Source organism: Bacillus rossius, chromosome 1, assembly GCF_032445375.1.
Source record: "Bacillus rossius redtenbacheri isolate Brsri chromosome 1, Brsri_v3, whole genome shotgun sequence".
Taxonomy (NCBI): Eukaryota; Metazoa; Arthropoda; class Insecta; order Phasmatodea; family Bacillidae; genus Bacillus; species Bacillus rossius.
The window spans coordinates 218374508-218392758 of NC_086330.1; the positions used below are offsets into that span (position 1 = coordinate 218374508).

General features: G+C 34.2%; 1 protein-coding gene across 2 annotated transcripts in view; it reads left to right on the forward strand.

Annotated features, from left to right (window-relative positions):
• LOC134527289 (uncharacterized) overlaps positions 1 to 18251 on the forward strand; it is a 488639-nt gene that overhangs the window by 165810 nt on the left and 304578 nt on the right. For both annotated transcript variants that reach the window (XM_063359834.1, XM_063359833.1), the window contains one exon: positions 14859 to 14970. In XM_063359834.1, the coding sequence (XP_063215904.1) occupies positions 14859 to 14970 (112 nt within the window). The remainder of the gene's footprint in view (positions 1 to 14858; positions 14971 to 18251) is intronic.

Consider the following 18251-nt stretch of genomic DNA (forward strand, 5'->3'; position numbering starts at 1 on the left):
GAGTGACTTCTGCGTTACGAACCGCAAGTAAACCGGCAAATGAGCAGTCGTGGCTGTCAGAAACGTAAATTATTTACGCTTACTTTTTGTTTTGTTTTTAACGAACTAACATGTTATCATGCATTAATATAGGAAAGTGTAAGCATACCTCATTTCATGCACGCAACGCAGGTCGCACAAGCATTCACAACACTAAGATTACTCATAAAATAAAAGACGTATACTGCAGATCGTAATATTCATCACAAAGAAAATTATTTCTACGTATTCGTTAATCAGTTTAAAAACATTGAATTTTTTTTCCAGCTGAAAGCTTACTCTGTATTAGAATGAGCATCATTCAATTCAGTTTATTGCGTCACTTCTACTACAACTTGTATTATTGGATACTCTTTACTCTTTCCCCGAGATTCTGCAATCGCTAACGCCCTTTTACTTTTCTTTTTATTGTAGTAGTGAACTTTCCTCTTACCCATTACTTCACGAACAACAGTCCTGCTAGCAGTGAGTAGAGACGGGTCGAAAGATACGGCAACGCAGGGCTATCCGAGCCCGCGCAGCTGCGCCGAGGCGGTTGCTGATAAGGCATCGAGTGCGCTCTGGTAGCGCGCCTCTCAACTAGAGAACAGCTTTCCCGTGCGTATCATCACGGTTTATTGTTTTACGTTTAAACTACTGGAGATAAAACATTTTCGTTAAGTCAGAATTAAAGTGCAAATGCGAACCAACCACTAAACCACACATTTATTACATTTTAAAAGCTTTGTATTTTTAAAAATGTGTATTTTGTGACCAGTCAAAGCAAACTTCGAACACAAAAAAAATAATTAAAAATACTTTTTTTATCACAGCATGACTAATAAAATACAGTTTGAAAACAGGGTTATTACATATTCGTGTAAATATAAGACAGCGATCATCTAACATTTTTTAGGCAAAATGAACACTAAACCATTTAATTCCAAAAGTATTGTAAAGCAGTAGTATTATTATTAACTTTATTACATAATGTGGGTCATTTATTTTTTCTAACTATGGTGTGTGTGGAAAGAAAGCATTCTTTTTTAATTTGCCAGTATTATGTTTTTTATTTCTTATTAAATATGTTTATTACAGCTACCCAAATTTGCTGGAAATTCTTGCCATTTTGTCAACCGCGCCCTTAACCTAAGCCCGATACATTCTCGGGCTTGGGCTTTAAAGTGTTAATAAGTATTTGAAATGCATGAAATAATTTTACATGGGACAAAAATAATTTCTAATCAGTTAATTTATACTGAACATTTTGGGGTCTGAGGGGCACCACGTCACCAGATATATAAAATATTTTCATGTCTCCGGCTAATGGTTAAATATGTATACATTACATATATAAATATAAATTATATGTATATATGAAAATATATGTATATATTACATAAAATGTGTATTATTTTATTTACATATATAATTTTATTTATGTCTCAAAACATTAAATATAAATGCGATTTTGGAATGAGGCCAGATGTACAGCACAGATTTGTAACACAACAAACAAACTTTTAAATGAAAACATTTTAATATCTCTAATGTATTTTTGTACTGTAGCATCAATCAATAGTACCATATTTCGAAAGAACATAGCAAAACTGAAAGTGATATAATCGTACTTGCATCTTTATATCTTTGATTACACAGGTCTGCGAAATTTTTTTTTTTGAAAAGTTTTTTGTTAAATGGTGTTTAATTGTCTTAAAAGTAATAGAAAACGGTATTCATATGATATATACCACGTCAAATTTATCAGATTTAGATGATATAGTATTTGAATACGAAAAAGAACAAAACAAAAATTAAATAAAATGAATGAGAATCATTTTAGAATATTTTATAAAGTTTTATTGAGTCTATAGCTATTAAAATACAACACTAAGGTATACATGAAGAAAACAATTAAAAATAACATTTTCTTTTTGGAAAAAAAAGCTGAGATTTGTTGGTTTTCGTTTATGATTTTTTATTTCATTTCTGTGTATCATCCAGCAATAGTCCGCCATCATATTAACGTCCCAACATCCTTGATATCTTCTTTCCATCTCTTTTATGTCCTGATGAAACCGTTCAACTTGTTCTTCACTGTAGTCGCCTAGATTATTTGGGAAACAGTCAATGTGAGACTTCAAAAAAAGAATTTTAAGACTCATATTAGAGCCTAAATTTTTATAGGCATTTAACATTTCCTGGACAATATTTTTATATGCAGGATCTTTTGTGTTGCCTAGAAACTTAGATACAAAATTTTTAAAGCCATGCCAGGCATTTCGTTCTAAGGTTGCCCTCACTTTTTCAAATTCTGTATCCCTAATCAGTTTCCTGATATCAGGTCCCGTAATTATTCCCTCTTTCAACTTCGCATCAGATAAGCTAGGGAAAAATGAAATAACATACTTGAAAGTATTTCCATCTTGCGGTAATGCCTTTACGAACTGTTTGATCAAACCAAGTTTGATGTGAAGTGGTGGAAGCAATATTTTTTTGGGATCCACAAGCTCGAATTGATGACATTGTTTACTCCAATTTCAATTCCATTCTAATTTTCGGATCAGTTTTTTCCCAATGTAAATTTCTTGCTCTACTGTTCCATTCACAAATATAACAGGGGAATTTTGTGTAGCCTTGCTGTTGACCAAGAAATATCCATATGATTTTTGTCACCGCAAACTAACCATTTGCGTTCGGTGTATTTTATTTCTCCAAAACATTTTTCAAGTTTTCGTAAGTTTCTTTAAGATAAACTGGATGAGCTACAGGTATTGATGCAAATTTATTGCCAATATGCAAAAGGACAGCAGCTTCTTTTTGAAGAATCTATAAAGTGTCGCCATTTTTTGTGTATTGTATTCAATATTGAATTTTTGTATTAAACTGCCAATATCACAGCAAAATACTAAATTATCCTCTTTCTTAAAATACTCCACAAATTCTTATTCACTGCTTCGATACCAGTAAAATGTAGTTGCAGCATCTAATAAATTGTTTTCTTTTAGTCGAGAACTGAGAAGTTCTGCAGCATCCTTAGGTAATCCAAGATCCGTACCAAATCATTCAGTTCTTGCTGTTTTAAAGGTCGAGGGTCATTTGTAGGGAGAAAAATTTCACCACTGCTTTGCAGATGATCACTTTGTTCTGAGTTTTGTGATAAAGGCGTTTCGAAGCTGGAGTGTTAGTAGGAACTAGTATGGGTAATTTGGGTCCATGTTGAACTGGCTTTGTTACAGACGAAAAATCAGGATACACAATTTTGGCGCAGATTTAAGAATTATATCCTGTTACATTGGTCAAACAAAAATAACAATTATCTGCATGATTTTTTTGTTCCCACCACAACATTGGAATACCCAATGACAATGAATTTGATTTACCGTAAGTCCACTGTCTTAACACCTCGACACTGTATGTGGAACCCACTGTTTCTCATGGTAACATAACCTCATTCCGAAGTAAGCATAATAAGCAATTTTTACAAAGTCTGTTAATTTTAATCTTTGCTTAACTATTGTATATTGTCCGCAAATATAGCAAAATACATTTGGATTGTTTTTGCAACTCCGAGGAGCCATAGTTACAGATTTAATAAAACAATCTTTTATTACACTTTTTTTTGCAGTTTAAACCACTGTGATTAGTCATAGACTACATAAAACTTTTTTTTTTCACAGGGGAAAGGCAGGTTAGTAACAATAGACTATAAGATGGTCGGACATAGAGTATGGCAGGGCTGCCACCACTTTGAAAACAATATCCTTGATTTAAATGTGAAATATCCTGTAATATCCTTGTTTTCAATACAAAATATCCTGTAAAATCCTGTACATTAAAAAATACAAAAGATATGCAATTTTTATGAAAATTACTCGATCATAATGTACGTGAATTCTGCCATATTCTTCCTAGAAGAGATATACAACAAAGCATTTAGCATGTGCCCTGTCTTGATAAGGTTGAGCTTACCTTTCCACCCCTGCATTGCTGTGTGGAAGGATAAGTATTGCTTGCCTTTGCAAGTTTACAAAGCAGTGGAAAACATGTTTTCCCATTAATTTCATACTGTGACACTTAATGCCAGGCCTGCCACCAAATTAGGTTCCTAAACCCTCTTTACAGCATTTAAAAATCCTGTAAAATTTATAGCCGTAATTTACATAATTTATTTTTCGCGGTAATTTTAAATATACATTGCATTCCAAAACATAATTAAAAAAAAAAAAAACAAATGAATGTAAAAAAATTGTTAAGATTTGCCACTTACAATACAAAACTAATAGTTGTTATCACAATAAAATGAAAAGTATTTTAAAAATTTCTCTTCAGTATAGGCTGTGGTGCTTTTCTTATTTACAAACTATAAATACATCCATACAACTGAAGTTATTTACAAGTTTAAAAAAACAAATGTATTTCACATCATTAACTAGCTAATTTTTCATGTTCTGTGCTCTTCTCCGCATCTCGTCAGTGGGCTTGAAAGCCAGACCAGCAGATGTTCTCATTCTGCAATGCAACAGCGCATTTAACATTGGTGATTCCATTGACGATCTGTCAACAGTTTTAACCATCTTGAGATTGCTGAAAACCCTTTCCACAGCAGATTTTCTCCAGTTGCAGCACCACTCAAAGCCATTACTTTCTACAGATGGGTTTCAACAATCTCAGATGGAAAGAACCTTGCTAACACTACAACCTGCCTAGTGACTGTAACATCAGTTGATTCATCAATCAGTGTGAAAAATTGTGTTTTCATTGCATAGGTAACATAATCTGCAGCTGATGTACCCAAAGATTGAATAATTATCTGGCTAGTTTTAGTGCGCGAACAAGGAAAGTTTATTCCGAATTCACTATCTGGAAACATTTGCGGGACAAGTTTCGTGAAATTATCACTGAGTTTCACAGATAAATTGTTTTCACAAACGAAGTTCGCCGATAACAGTTCCGCATCAATTATTTTGTTTGGTTTGGTTACAAAACTCGTCAAAGAACAACTCTGATCAGCAGCTCGTTGGTTTTTCGCATGAACTTGCGTCTTCAAGCCGCCCTTTGTCACGTTCAGTTCCGAGTTGCAAGTCGAACAAACGGCGGAAAATTCCGTTTTGCCACGCCTCAACCATTTCAATTCTTGCTCTCATTCTTTACGATAACGCTGTTTATAAAGTGACCTGTCCGGCGAAGCCTTTCGTTTTTTCTCCATCACAATCAGCTAAGACCAAAACTACTACTTAAATCACGTAAGAAGTTTGTAAACAAATGCCGCAACTAAATCATTGTAATGGCAAAAAATACCAATGTTTACTGACGCCATGACACTTCTTAGCATTTAACTCAACAAACAAAAAACATTTCCCTCGAAACCATAGATATTGTACTTCATGAAACGATATGTGGGAGTAAATGTATTTGGTTTGTGGTTAAACGATTGTAATTTCCATGGCACTACATGTAATGTGAGTGTTTGCTTTACTGTTGGATGCTTGTATGGTTGGACAACTTCAAATAGGTGGTTGAATGTAAATATTTACACGAACGAAATTCAAATATGAAAATATCGGCGAAGCGTCGTAAATATCCATGAATGTCGCCGTTTATCCGTTAGTCCGTTTTAAGCTTCAAATATCCGTGAAAACGGATAAAATCTGTAAAAATGGCAGGCCTGGTATAGAGCTGTCCGGGTTATAAGCATTATTGTTTTGTGAGTACAATACGCAATGCCGCCGAAAAGTGACATCTGGTTACATTTTCAAGTAAAAACCAATGATAAGGCAAAAGCAATTTGCAATTATTGCTGTAAAGAAATATTACGTGGTGGGAAATCTTCTAGGACATTCAATACATAAAATTTGTGGAATCACTTATCCCTGCATCATCAAAAAGAAGTTGGTGGTTCTGACAAATGTGATTCTCTATACCTTCAACAAGTTTTTGCCAGTTCACTGAACCACCTCAGAAGAAATTAAAGCAGCATGATTTGGGATTCTTTGTAGCAAAGCAAACAACATGGAAACGAAGTGATCCACGATGTGTTGAAGCAGACAAGTCACTAGTGAAAATGATTTGCCTCGATATGCAACCAGCATGTATCGTAGAAGATGAAGGTTTTCTGCAGTTTGTCAAAACCCTGCAGCCATGCTATTTGTTGCTGGGGAGGAAGGACATTATTGGTAAACAAATTCCAGAGTTACTTGAAACTGTTAGAGCCAAAGTTAAAGACATATTGTCAGCTGCTGGGCATGTTGCAATTATGACAGATTTGTGGACGTCTGGTGCTGGTGGTGACTTTATTAGTATAACTGCCCATTTCATAGATGAAGAGTGGGAATTCATTTATCTGTCTTTAGAAGTGATGCCATTTTGTGGTGCCAATCACACAGGTGAGCTCATAGCCAACAACATTCGGGCAGCCCTTTCTGCATGGGGTATTGAAGAAAAAGTGAAAATAATTGTTTCAGACAGTGCAGCGAACATGAAAAATGCTGTTTCTCTGCTACATTGTATCATTCATGTTCCTTGTGTTCAACACAGACTGCATTTGGTTGTGAACGATGGGTGCATGAATCAGTCTGTTGTCATAAACAGCAGCAAAACGAATTGTCACATTTTCACATGTCTGTTACATCAACAAAAATTTTGAAAGAGGCTCAGGTGAAGTACAATCTTCCACAACACACTCTCATCAAAGAAGTACCAACTAGATGGAACTCTTGCTTTGACATGTTAGAAAGGCTAGTTGAACAGCAACAAGCTTTACAAAACGTTACTCGTAAAATTCCCGGACGTAACACTAATTTTTCTCCAGCAGACTGGACCCTGTCTGAAGAGGTCATCGAGCTCTTAAAACTATTCAAGGAAGCGACTTTGTCTCTCAGTTCATTAAACTGTATGATATCTGATGTTATACCTCTAGTTAACAGCCTTGACAGGGGTCTCCAAAAATTCAAGATAAAGAAAGTGTTTGGTTTGAAATCTGCTATTTCTGAAATGCTGCATTCGTTGCACAGTAGATTTGATGGTGTAGAATATAACATCGAAGTGTATGCATCTGCGACAATTTTGGATCCACGATACAAAAATAGGTAGGTGTAAGGATGTTTAAATATTCAAAATACAATAATACTCGGCCAGTATGATATTGCCTTGACCAGTTAGGCCCTAATGAAAAGATGTTCACTGTTTCAATTCAAAATCAAATTACAGTAATTTTTTAGTGACTTATACAAAATATACAAAATTTTATTTTGTACACAAATGAGTATCTACTAAAAATCAATATTTCCTCCTACATAGTTGGTAATTATACAAACACTTTAAAAAAGTTGATTTTTGTTTAGAAATAGAAAGCATTGGAATAAAAAAATTAAATATTTTTCCAGGGTGTTTCAAGATCATCACGCAGCAGAAAGGGCTGTAGACTGGCTGGCTGAACGTGTCCGACCTGAGAATTGCCCAGATCCAAAGTTACCAGTTAAAGAGACCCCAGAGAAATTTAAATCAGCTCTTCAAGTTATTTGTTCACAGTTGATTGAAGATTCACAGACAGCCTCAAAAACTGAAAATAGTTCATCAAATGAAGTTGCACAGTATCTATCAGAACCAAACATACCATTGAATGACAGCGCACTGGCGTACTGGAAGGCAAATTATACCTTTCCGAGACTGAAATTGTTAGCCAGAATATATCTTGGCTTTCCACCTGCCTCAATTCATTCTGAAAGATTGTTTAGCTCTGCAGGTGGAATTTGTACCAAAAAACGGAATCGTCTTTCACCTGAACATACTAACATTTCTCCACAAAAATCTGAAATTTGTTTCCTTGTTACAATATGTTTTTTGCATACTGTAGGTAATACCTACACCAGCATATTGCTTTATTCCGGCCTTGAAAAACAATTTAATTTTTTAAGACCTTGAATTTAGAGAGCTTATTTGTAGGTTATTATGATTATTTCATTATTAATTGTATGTTTTATTAATATTTAACATTTTTCATTATTGTCTCTAACAATACTCCAGAACCACAATTTTATAGTATCAGTGTTAGAAATGAGATAGGCCTATTATCGGAATATCGGGTATCGGATCAGTAAATTGGGAAATATCGGAATCGGTATTTGGATATCGGGCCATCACTATTTTTGGGCAAAACAAACTTACCTATTGCACATCTAGTTTAATGCCACTTTCTAAGATATGTGTGATGTGACGTTTGAGAATACCTAAGTATTACCATTTTTAATGTCGGGACAATCATTGCTAACCAGAAAATGGCAGGAGAATAGAAAACTAATACAGATTAAATTTCCTTTTGTTAACATTTTTTTTGTTTTGGTTAGGTTACAGTTGCTATATTTTGGACTTTTAACATGTCTATTGAATGGTTTTCAAAAATTACTTGTTTAAGATAGCTGCTTATGTTTGGGGAAAAAAATTTTAAAAAATTGTATGTATTTTTGGGAACTTTTTATCTTGCTAGATCATCCTGCAAAGACTGACTGGTGTATAATAGAAACTCGATAGGGAGGGCTATGAAGTTAAGTGAGGTAATGTGAAAATGTCATTTATATAACAAATTTTTTTTCTGCCATGTTTTTGCATTATTCTCTAAACAGTATTGTGATTCTTGAAGTAGTTTTCCATTTCAAGTAGTTAAGGTTTGGTCCATAAAGAATATGGTAAAATCGTGAGAATCGCTGGTTTTATTAGGTTTGTCACATTAGAAATTGTGTGAATTTCTGATAAATGATTTATTCGGAATTACTTATTGAAAATATAGCTAACTTAACCTAAAAAAGTATTCTTACTCTGTTATGGTATTTTTTATGAAACTAACCTATCCTAACCAACTGTTGAAATGATTTTACAGTATTTTTAATGTGCCTAAACCAACCAACCATCTACACCACACAGTATTTTTAATGTAGCTAACCTAACAAAACCAAGCTAACCATTCATAAACCACTAGTTAAAATGGTAAACTAGTTAAAATATCACAACACCCTCTTAGGGAATGATTTAGTAACATGACTGAAATAAAAAAAAAATAAAGGTTGAAATTTATTTTATAGAAAAGATGCTTTGCAGAACTACAGTTTAGGGAAACTAGGGGGAAATGTATTAAAAATGAGAAAAAGGGTACAATAATTATTACTGATTTTTTTCACATTTAAATAATTGAACCATACAATTTTTCGTAACATCCAAAGCCTTTACAACTACTGAGTACACCTATCCCTCTCTTAACACGACTAACGCGTTCCTAAAAATGCTCGTGTATTTCGAAATCACGTATTCTGAAGCATTAGTTTCCATAAATAGCAAGGCTTATTTATTTAATGTGTTCCAAAAATTTGTAGGAAAATATACTTTATATAATATAAATGCTTTGAATAACACTCAACTATAAATATGTCACACCATTTATATTTATATGCCTCCCATCGCACTTTGTATAACAAATACGACACCGCGTAACGAGAGATACGTGGTTATATACTTTATCGTCAAGTCGGCTGGATGACTTGCCCGCCCGGGCGTGACCTTCAACTCTTGTCGCGTACCTTTCCAAACCATCCTTTACTGGACAGTGAAACCGATATTACTGTCCGGATAGTTACTTTTTAATTTTTCAAAATAATTTGATTATGCGCGTATCACCACCTGGTTTACGCCAATCCTGTCAGGCCAATGATTTTTTTTTTCTTTGAAACATTCATTTAACAACCTTTTCCACGTGAATCATCTGTTTTTTTTTTGTTCCGGTATCTAATGTCAAATATAGTCCCGCTAGTACAACCAACAGCATCGGACTTTTATAAGCTTTTGGTAAGAGTCCTTATTTTGTACGATTGTACGCACAGTTGACTTGCTTAAAACTAAAGTGCTACCAACATAATCGTGGCCTTCATGACAATCTGCACGCCGTAATACTACTAGTTTTGTCTTAAATACTTGAACACAATGCATCATGAGTGATGAAGCACGTACAGTTACTGGCAGCTGAATGGGCAGACATTGCTTTTGTTTAAGTGAATACCCTGCCACTGGCTAGACTGAGTTCATGGCCCGGTTTGTGGCCAGGCGACGACGGTACGAAACGGTGGCATACGCGCGGATGTAAAAACATGTGGTCCTTTACACTTCATAGCCGCAATTTAACTTGCCATAGCTAATGTTTGTTCAACAGCCGATAGTGTAGACAGATCTGCGCGCGTATCTCTTCCCCCCTTGTTGTGACTAACTGTATCCCATGGCACTTCTGTTGTTTACAGAAGTTGAAACAGACTTCCTGGAGTCATGCTCTACTCGGATGGCCGCGGCGACAGACTGGCTCCTTTCAGTTTGCTCACAACTCAATCTAGCCAACAGCCGTTACATATATTTAAATAAACCGTGCCACCTGGAAAATGAATTAACACAAATAAATCCTTAATTAAATTAGCTTACTGGCTGCAAACAATAACATTACATAGCTAATTGGTTTAAACTAATTTAATATTTAAATATAGTCTGCCTTGGGAATGATCGTCCTCGCTCAGCATCTTTCGGGCGACGAAATATTATTTGTGTTATAATTTAAAGAAAAACCCGCCTTGAAGCAGTTACTCCTCTGCTAGAAATTAAAACACTGTAGGGAAGAAATAAGCAAGTTACAACTGATTAGGCTGGCATCGATATGGGAGCGAAGCACTGACATCACACCGGTGGGCATGGGCCGACACGCACACACACATACACTTTAGTGGGCGGTGTGAAACGCCGGGGCCACAGAGGGTGGTGGTGGAAGGAGGGGCCTTCAGCGGGTTGAGGAGGGAGGTGGTGGCACATCGGGCTCAGAAGGGCGTAGCCCGGGACGATGTTAATAGCGAGAAATAAAAGAAAATGAGAATGTAAAATAAATTGGTTATATTTGGTATTGAACCATAGCCAGCAGATTGTCAAACAATGTGTTTAATAACTACACCATCCCACTTAACAAATTAATATCAAAATAATTTTTTTACTGTCCTTTAAAAATCTTATTTGTTTTAACTGGATAGTTTGTAGATATCAAAACAAAACAAAAAATTGATAGTTTTAAGCTGTTACTTTCATTACAAGGTGAAATACAAGAGCGAAGCATTCTCTCTTACCACTTAACTTAATTAACAAATGTGAAAAAAATGTTATGGCATTGGTACATATTAGTCATTTACCAAGCAACCAAAAGAATGAAAAAAAAAAAATAGTAATTTGGGAAAAAATTTCAGAAATTGAGATGGAATTATAAATAATATATTTTATACAAAACTCCCATTTAACACAATGTTAATCGTGGGCCCGCCTAAAACTAGCACCATTAGTTTGCAGGCCACGGCGAGCTTCACTGAGCAGACAAGACATGCCAAGACAAAGGATAGGCAGTTGCCAGAGCTATCTATATGGCCATGGTGTGTCACTGTTTCACCTGTGATTCGGTTTAGAATTATGTTGTTCATATCGTATACGTCAACATTTTTAGCCGCTATAATGGTTCTTCCGCTTAACCATGCATGATTTCAATAATTTGTTTTGATGCTTTGGATAACCTTGTCTACTAATTCTTCTTTTGAATTCAAGATATTGCAAAAATTAGATGGGAAGGTGATTTTTTCCTGTATCTTGATTTGTAAGTACAGTGCCGTTACCAATCTCCAGTAATTGTCTTGAAAATATGTCGGCTGTTGGATCGGTTTGAAGCTGAACTCTCATATTTGTTGTTAAATGCATTTTTTTGGACCGTGCTCCAAAAAGTGGAATATTTCAAACTGGCATTCAATTTTTTCAACTGGTGTTGAGCGAGGTATAACTGGGAGCATTTGCCTGAAGTCACAGGTTAGTAACACCAATGCTCCACCTAATTGAACGCGATTATTTCTCAAGTCTTTCAATGTGTCCCTTAATGCTTCCATTTACTTCTTGTGAGCCAACTCCTAACATGTACTATGGTACGCAAAAACAAAAGATGGTGTTAAGTCATTTTTATTTTTTAATTTATTTGGCACACATTCCTAGGAGAATATTCATTCTATTAAGAATTTAAGCTCCTTTATTAATTATGCTCTAAACTATACGTTAGTAGAATGTGAATAAAACGTATAAAAATTCAATTAATATCTTATATTTTTCTTCTTTTCCAAATGCTCTCAGATCCATATATTATTATTTCTTACCAAATACTATAATATCATAATTCATTCTTCTTACTTGGAAAATAATGGACTTCCCAGAAAATGTTTGGATTTTTTTTTTTTGGAAAATATGACTATAAAAACACTCGTATTGAAATGCAGCGTTGTGTCAAAGTTTCAATTCAATTGACTACTTTTTGAGTTTTGCGAGCACAAACAAACGAGGTTTAGATGCAACTCTCTCTCTCTCTCTCTCTCTCTCTCTCTCTCTCTCTATATATATATATATATATATATATATATATATATATATATATATATATATATATATATATATATATATATATATATATATATACATATATATCAGTTGCATCTAAGTGGACAATATTATTGCTAGCCAGAAAATGGTGGAAGAATATGGAAATTGTGTTTTCATTTGTTATTTAGATAACTGTATTGTTTATGCACAGTTGTTTTTAACATGTCCAATAAATGGGTGTTAAAAAAATTCACATGTTATTTAAATAATTAATATGTTAAAATATCTTATGTTTTGTAAACATAAAATATTTAATAACATGTTTATTATTATAAAATATAAGTTTTTAATCTAGATGCTGATAAAATTAACTTTGCTAATTTTCCTACTTAGTACCAATCAGTAGTTACTTCCAACCTAAATACAATCTGTATTTAGTAAATTTCTACATGAATTAATTAAGTATTGTTGCGTTATCCATTCAAAAACACTTAATTTTACTTCATCTTAAAAAAAAAAAAACCTGTAACCACTTCAGCTCAACTAAATTTTTAAGGAATTAACTAAAAAGAATCAAGTCTGAAATCTGTAATTGACTCAACTGACATATTGGCATAAGTATTGAACTCTGCTTGATTCGACAATATATTTTCAAAATCGTCTATTTCTTTAATTTGTTTTATAATAAATGTAATGTAAAGGAAAATAATTTATGTTACTTTATATAAATTTGCTCTAATTTTATACTGTTGTTAATTTGGTGAATACATTTTAAGTTGAGTGTAACATAGCTTTATCAACACATTGGATGTGGGTGTTCCAATAGAGAAAAAAATAAGGTTGTAGATGTGTCTACATCTACAACCAAAACTTATTCCAAGTGCAAATTATCACTCCCAAACCCTTAGATAAGTCACGACCGACCGGGCCCTTTTATTGTAGGGAACAGATGTTGGCGTCTGATCCGTAATGGATTTGTGCCTGAATTACTGTGCATGCACAGAGCTCCTTTTTTCCTTTACCGGATAGCAAGATGCACAATAAAACTTTAAGATTGCATGAAATTCAAAAATTATTCATTTCTCCTTGTTCACCGAACCAATGCTGTTGTACTCTTCTGAACTGCAACCGTGGCATTATTATTTTGGGGTTTGAAACATGTTAGTTATTTGTTTGGACTGGTTATATATCTGAACTAAAAAATTTTTTCTTCATATTTGAATCAGACATTATGCTTTTTTTCTTCTTCAATTCTTCTGCTGTAAATTTGAACATACAAAAATGTTGTATAGGGGAAGGTGATAAAGGAGTGACAAGTGGCATGCTCTTTATGTGATATGTATCTGATTGTAACCTCACACAGGCAATATTTATTAAAACAGCAGCCATTTTATAACCATATTGGGATTGAGTTGGCGTATGAACTGCAAGTTTGGTTCCAGCTGTGGCCCAATATGGTTTTTTTACTAGGAACGTTTTGGATTACCGCCCATTGGATAATGAAATTTGTGTCAACTTATACTTCTTATAAAAAAATGTTTCTTTAAAGTCACTTGTTATTACAACATTTTTCTGTGAAATATGAAAAACTAATATATTTAAATTTAAGAATTATAGTCTTTGTTCCACTATTTGTAACTGTTCCAATCCAATCAAAGATAATCCTAATGTATCAGGTAATAAACCATGTATTGCTAGACAATGACAAGCTGATGTAAAATAAAATTTAAATGATTGTGGCAAGTAAACAATATCCTTTGTTTGCAACTCATTTATATGACCATGTATGTTAATGCACAGATTCCTGAAAAATAATAGAATTTTCTTTATTAATTGTTTTCATATAATTATTGCATTCTTTAAATAAAAAAGTATCAAATTGATAAAACACCAGTAATAAAAAAATTAATATTATACATTTAAAATTATCGAAACTTTTTTTTAGGTACAATATGTCCGGTTCTCACAGTTATTAAATTGTTTACGACACACTTAAGTGCATATGTTTGCCCAGTATAAGTTGATGTGAACGTCAAATTGCACCAGCATGATTAGAAGGTGGGCTCAACTTGTAATTATGCTGCTATAATGTTGTCCAGCATGGCACAGGGTGGCATCTAGGGTTGAAGAACATGGGCATTCACCAAACCATCACTGTGTTTAAAGCTCCTGAAAGAGTCTCATATCAAGCTAAGCCAATTGCTGCAAATTTGAATCCACACCATTGACCATGTTTTTAAAAGCTGACACTAGTGTAAGTTTTTATTATTGTTCTTAGTTTCAAACTTTAAAATACCAAAATCATAGAAACAAGACCAAGGATAATGAAAAAATATAATGATTTAGTGTTAAGTAATGGCAGAGGTAGATGGTAAAAGAGAGGCTGTGATGGTGTGTATCAAGGCTGCTGGTTGTTGCAGGGCCATGACAAGCTCGATACGCACAATGAGCAGCGACTGCCGCTGAAGAAGAGACACTACCACATGTCGGCAGCCACCTGCGTGGTCCCCGTGGAGCCCGGCCCACTGACAGGTAAGTGTTACAACAACTTTCAGTTAGCAATTTCTCATTTACTAACCATTTTGGCAGTAAAAACAAAGTTCATTTGTAAATCTGGTGTAAAATTCTGAGTTGTATTTTAAAAATAAGTGTTTTTCCCATTGTTATCCCGTGGTGTGCACAAGTCTGTAAATTGTGCATAACTGTGGCCACATACACCAGTTTATTTTACTTGAAAGAATGTGATTCTTCAGAGAGGAAACACACAACACTACATAAATCTGCACTGTTTACCTATACATGAGACCATTATGTCTGGATTAGTTGATCTTGTTGAAATCAACACCTATCTCATACATGTTTACGTAAGGCCAGATAAGGCACAGCTATGTATTTTAACTGTGAATTAGTAGGCCTTTGTGGTTCTCCAATTTATTGGTTTTGGTTTCTGTTCCTTTAAAATAACTGATCCAAAACCAACTTCTGAAATCTTCATTTTCGGTCCCGGGTGTTTTTTGTACATTTCTGTAAATTCTAACTTTGCGATCCGTAATGTTACCGAAACGTTTATCCTGAGGGAAAGGTAAACAAATACATTCTTTTAATGTCACCAACGTCTTGCAGTGTAATACCACAAAAAAATGTATGTCATAAAGTATAGTTACAATTTTTTGGCCATAATTTCTTTTGTTTAATATTTATCTTTGTTAAAGCAAAATATATTTTAATAATTTTTCTGGAAGTTAAAGCTACTGGCTGCTGTAAAAAGGGTACCACACAATCTTTGTGTTAACACATACAAAATATAAACATAAAAAAAATTGTTATGGCACAATATATTGGTAAAACTATTTTTTTTCCTGTTAGAATGTATGATTTCTAGCCAATTGTATGTTGAAAGTTCAACTACAATATAAGCAAAGCATGGAAGTGAAAATATTGGGTTATAAAACAAAGTACTTTAAAACTGTAGACTTTAGAGAACAAAGTAATGTTTACTGAAACTTTTTAAGCTCTGCATTTACAAAATTATTAAAAAAAATCCAAATGACAGTCAGAAACATGCAGAATTTGTTGTTTTTCAGAACTGATTCAGATACTGATTCAAAGATTTGTTCATTTGGAGATTTTTCTCGTGTATTCAAATGTCATAACACGAACTGAGCATCCTGCCACTTGGAAGTGAACAGGATAATCTCACCTCTAACCCATGGTCACAAAAAGTCACAGGAAAACTTCACTCTGTACTGTGAGAATACATTAAAAACATTGCGTACAATGAGAAGATAAGGAGTATCTAGCACCTTAAAGTGAGCATCGCTGCAGCAATCACCACTTCAACAATGGACATGAATTAGAAAATGTGGCAGGAAATAGAATACCGCCTAAACACCACTAGAGCTAAAAAGGTGCCCGTATCATAGTTACTAAGCTGAAACTTAGCTGTGAACATTTTATGATGCCTCAATTGTATATCCATTTTGTACTTATTTAAAATAACAGTATTGAATCCCGGCAATCATCTCTATGTCCCTGTATTTATTTAACACAAATATGCTGCGTAACATTTTATTATTAGAAGTACATAAAAATCATTTTGAAAACTTTTTTTAAACTATTTTGCTTTTGAAATTATGAATGTTGTTGTATTTTAGAAAGGAGCAATTTATAGTTTAATTGTGCCCAAGGTGTTTTAGATGTTGGAACTTATTTGCACATATTTTAATTGTTATTTTGCATCATAAAAACCATCTCCTTAAAGTGAACATAATCTACTCTTAATACTAATTAAGTGAGGCTAGCAGCATTTTAATGTTTTTGGAATGCTTCCAGCATAGAAAACATCTTAGGTTTCATTGTTTTTAAGATTCTAAACATCATTAGTTAAATGCATGTGCAACTGCATGATAAAATGAAAGTGTAATTATTATAGTCAATTTGTTTTTCTATTTTGTTACTAATGTCGTAGTCAGTAAGATGAAAGCAGCTTATCAGTGTTTTCCTTGCTTCATAACTTCAGTGAATGTTACCGTGACATACAACTCAACTTAATATACATCACAGTAAAAAATTCTATCAATGTAATATTAAATCAGCTAAGAATGGGCGAAGACTTCAAAACTCAATCCAAGTCAAGGAAGTAGCTAAAGCTCAACAAAACTCAAAAGTCGAGTATATTATACTTGACACAATGAGAGACTATAATATTTTTCTCATAACTCGATACATATTTAACATGTGCACAAACATAAAATCACGTACCATTATTTTGCAAACACTTCACAGAGTAATTTCATACAGTAGACTCCTGATTATAAGGGTACCGGTTATCCGTATTTCACTTTCATAAACCATGAAAAACAGAAATAATTTTTGACTTTTTATTTTCATGTACTCACAATGGCAATGGCACTTGTGTAGCATTAAATGCAATGAATTAGTATTGCAATGAATTAGTATTGCAATGAATTAATAATGTGACGAATCAACAAAGAATATTTTGCTCTTTCCTTAAGGGCTCAACTTACCCGGACACACACGCGGTGTGCAGAACTTCAGGTAAAACAACGCGATTTCAAAACTACTCAGGATATCCTAGTGGGGTCTGCTTACGAAAAGCATTTAAAAGTTCGCTGAGGGCCGAAAAGTATTTTTGATCTCGGATTAAGTTTTTAAACTGTAGTTTCAGAAGAATAAAAATGGCTAAAAAAATGTTTTCAGAGTAATTTTTAGACGTAAAACAACCGGTACAGATTCTTGAAAGCACTTAAGGGACTTGCATTACCCCTTTATCATCATTTCTCAGTCATATAATGTTACGATCACTGCTCAGATTTCACAGTTATCCTGTGGCGACTAGAAGACGGCGAAGCAGTTCAGAGCCTTGCGCTTAGAGGCAATATCGCTCTAGAAGCACCAGTGAGCGTCACGCTTATCATCCCGCCTCACTAACACACATACACCCCTGACGAGGCGGGCCCCTATTTGCTTTCTTCAATGCATAATTATTTTCGGTGATACCCAAGAGTTCAGCAAATGTTTATATTCATCCATCCTGCATGTCAACAGCATCTCTAGAGAGAAAAGCCAGAAGCTTTCAGGGGTAGTTTACCTTACACCACTAGGATGCGCTAGTGGTAAATGCACTAATAGGAAATCATAGCAGACACATATTTAGTAAACAATAGTGTCTGGGATGATAATGTTACGAACGTGAGCAAGGCCGTGTCACGCGCAGGTGCAGAACTAACTGAGCTGACATCATGTGGCCGTGCAACATGAGACGTCCCGCGCGCACCTGGGTCGCCGCTTCC